This window comes from Nanorana parkeri, unplaced genomic scaffold (genome assembly GCF_000935625.1).
Source record: "Nanorana parkeri isolate BGI_ZX_2015 unplaced genomic scaffold, ASM93562v1 scaffold365, whole genome shotgun sequence".
NCBI lineage: Eukaryota > Metazoa > Chordata > Amphibia > Anura > Dicroglossidae > Nanorana > Nanorana parkeri.
The window spans coordinates 1,161,187-1,162,593 of record NW_017306633.1 but is presented as its reverse complement, the minus strand read 5'-3'; the positions used below and the strand labels follow the sequence as shown (position 1 = coordinate 1,162,593).

Sequence of the window (1,407 nt, the reverse complement as noted above, 5' to 3'; positions counted from 1 at the left end):
AGTGACAAAGACACATGACATCCACAGATCCCCCCTCTCACCTCTCTCCCTCCGCTCCAGATACTCCGCCGCCTCCAGCAGCATCTGGATGTTGACACAGACCGAGTCCGCCATTTTCCAGCACCAGGGAGGAGGAGAGAGAAGTGGTGGTGGCAGGGCACGGTGTACCGGCGGGGGTGATGAGGCAGAATACTGAGGGACGGGCGGGCGGGGAGACGTAGGTGTGCGTGTGCGGTGCGAGCTCGGTACTTCGTGTCTTCACCGCGTCCCGCTGTCTGACTGACCGACTCTACCGTGGTGGGGGGAAGCGCTGGGATTGTTGTTTATCGGCTCCAACAAGCTACGCCCCTTTCTCGCCCGCACCGACTTGCCCACTGGCACAGTGGCGAAAGCTCATTGGCGGCAACGCTACGGCACAAAACCCGCCCGCGGAGTGTCATTGGTGAAGGCTACAGATGGGGCGGACTAACAAGAGCGTCGCGCAGGGGGGCAAGAACAGCTGTCAACGAGGACCGGCGGAGATTGGACTGCTGCTTGACAGCGACACACCCAGGTAACTGTAGCCACGCCCATTCGCATCCTCGCACATGATTGGCACACTCCTGGAAATGTGTGCCAGCCATAGAGGTAGTGACGTCATCGGAGCCAATGTGTCTCTGCCAGCCTCCTGCCGTGCGGATACATGTACATGGACCTGTGCAGAATAATGTGACCCGGTGCACAGGGAGCGCAATCATTTCCTTCCTGCAATGAGGACTGTCTGTGCATGTGAGAGACCAAAACAATGCAGCACACACGTGATATGACATGTCAGTCCATGGACATAATACACACACAGCACTGACCACTTCCAGGGACACTGCTGGCTGGAGTCAGTAACTGCACCATGTATAGGATCACCTGATATCAATGACTACAAGACCAGGATGAGGGCAGGCAGGAGGTTGTATAGGTGCAGAGGTGACAGCCAGGGGCTGTACCTGGAAATCAGAGGCTGTGCCTAAAAATCAGAGGCTGTCATTTGAAATCAGAGGCTGTACCTAGAAATCAGAGGCTGCCCCTAGAAATTAGAGTTTGTCCCTAGAAAACAGAGGAAGTCTTTGGAAATCAGAAGCTGTCATTAGAAATTGGAGGCTGTCCCTAGAATTTAGAGGCCATTCCCATAAATCAGAGGCTGTCACAAAAAATTAAAGTCTGACAATAGAAGGGTCTGTCCCTAGAAAACAGAGGCTACGCATAGAAGTAAGGGTCTGTCCCTAGAAAACAGAGGCTGCCCATAGAAAGCAGAGTCTGTCCCTAGAAAACAGAGTCTGTCCCTATCTATACCAAGCAGCAAGGACTGACCCTGATAACCCCTATCAATGACAGCACATTGTGTCATGACTGCCCCCAGCGAGGCACAAAGTA

General features: G+C 53.8%; 1 protein-coding gene across 2 annotated transcripts in view; it reads right to left on the bottom strand.

Moving 5' to 3' along the window:
* MXD1 (MAX dimerization protein 1) overlaps positions 1-206 on the bottom strand; it is a 28,935-nt gene extending 28,729 nt beyond the window's left edge. For both annotated transcript variants that reach the window (XM_018558887.1, XM_018558888.1), the window contains exon 1: positions 42-206. In XM_018558887.1, coding sequence (XP_018414389.1) covers positions 42-114 — 73 coding nt within the window. In that variant the 5' untranslated portion in view covers positions 115-206. The remainder of the gene's footprint in view (positions 1-41) is intronic.
* Positions 207-1,407: the final 1,201 nt, after the last annotated feature.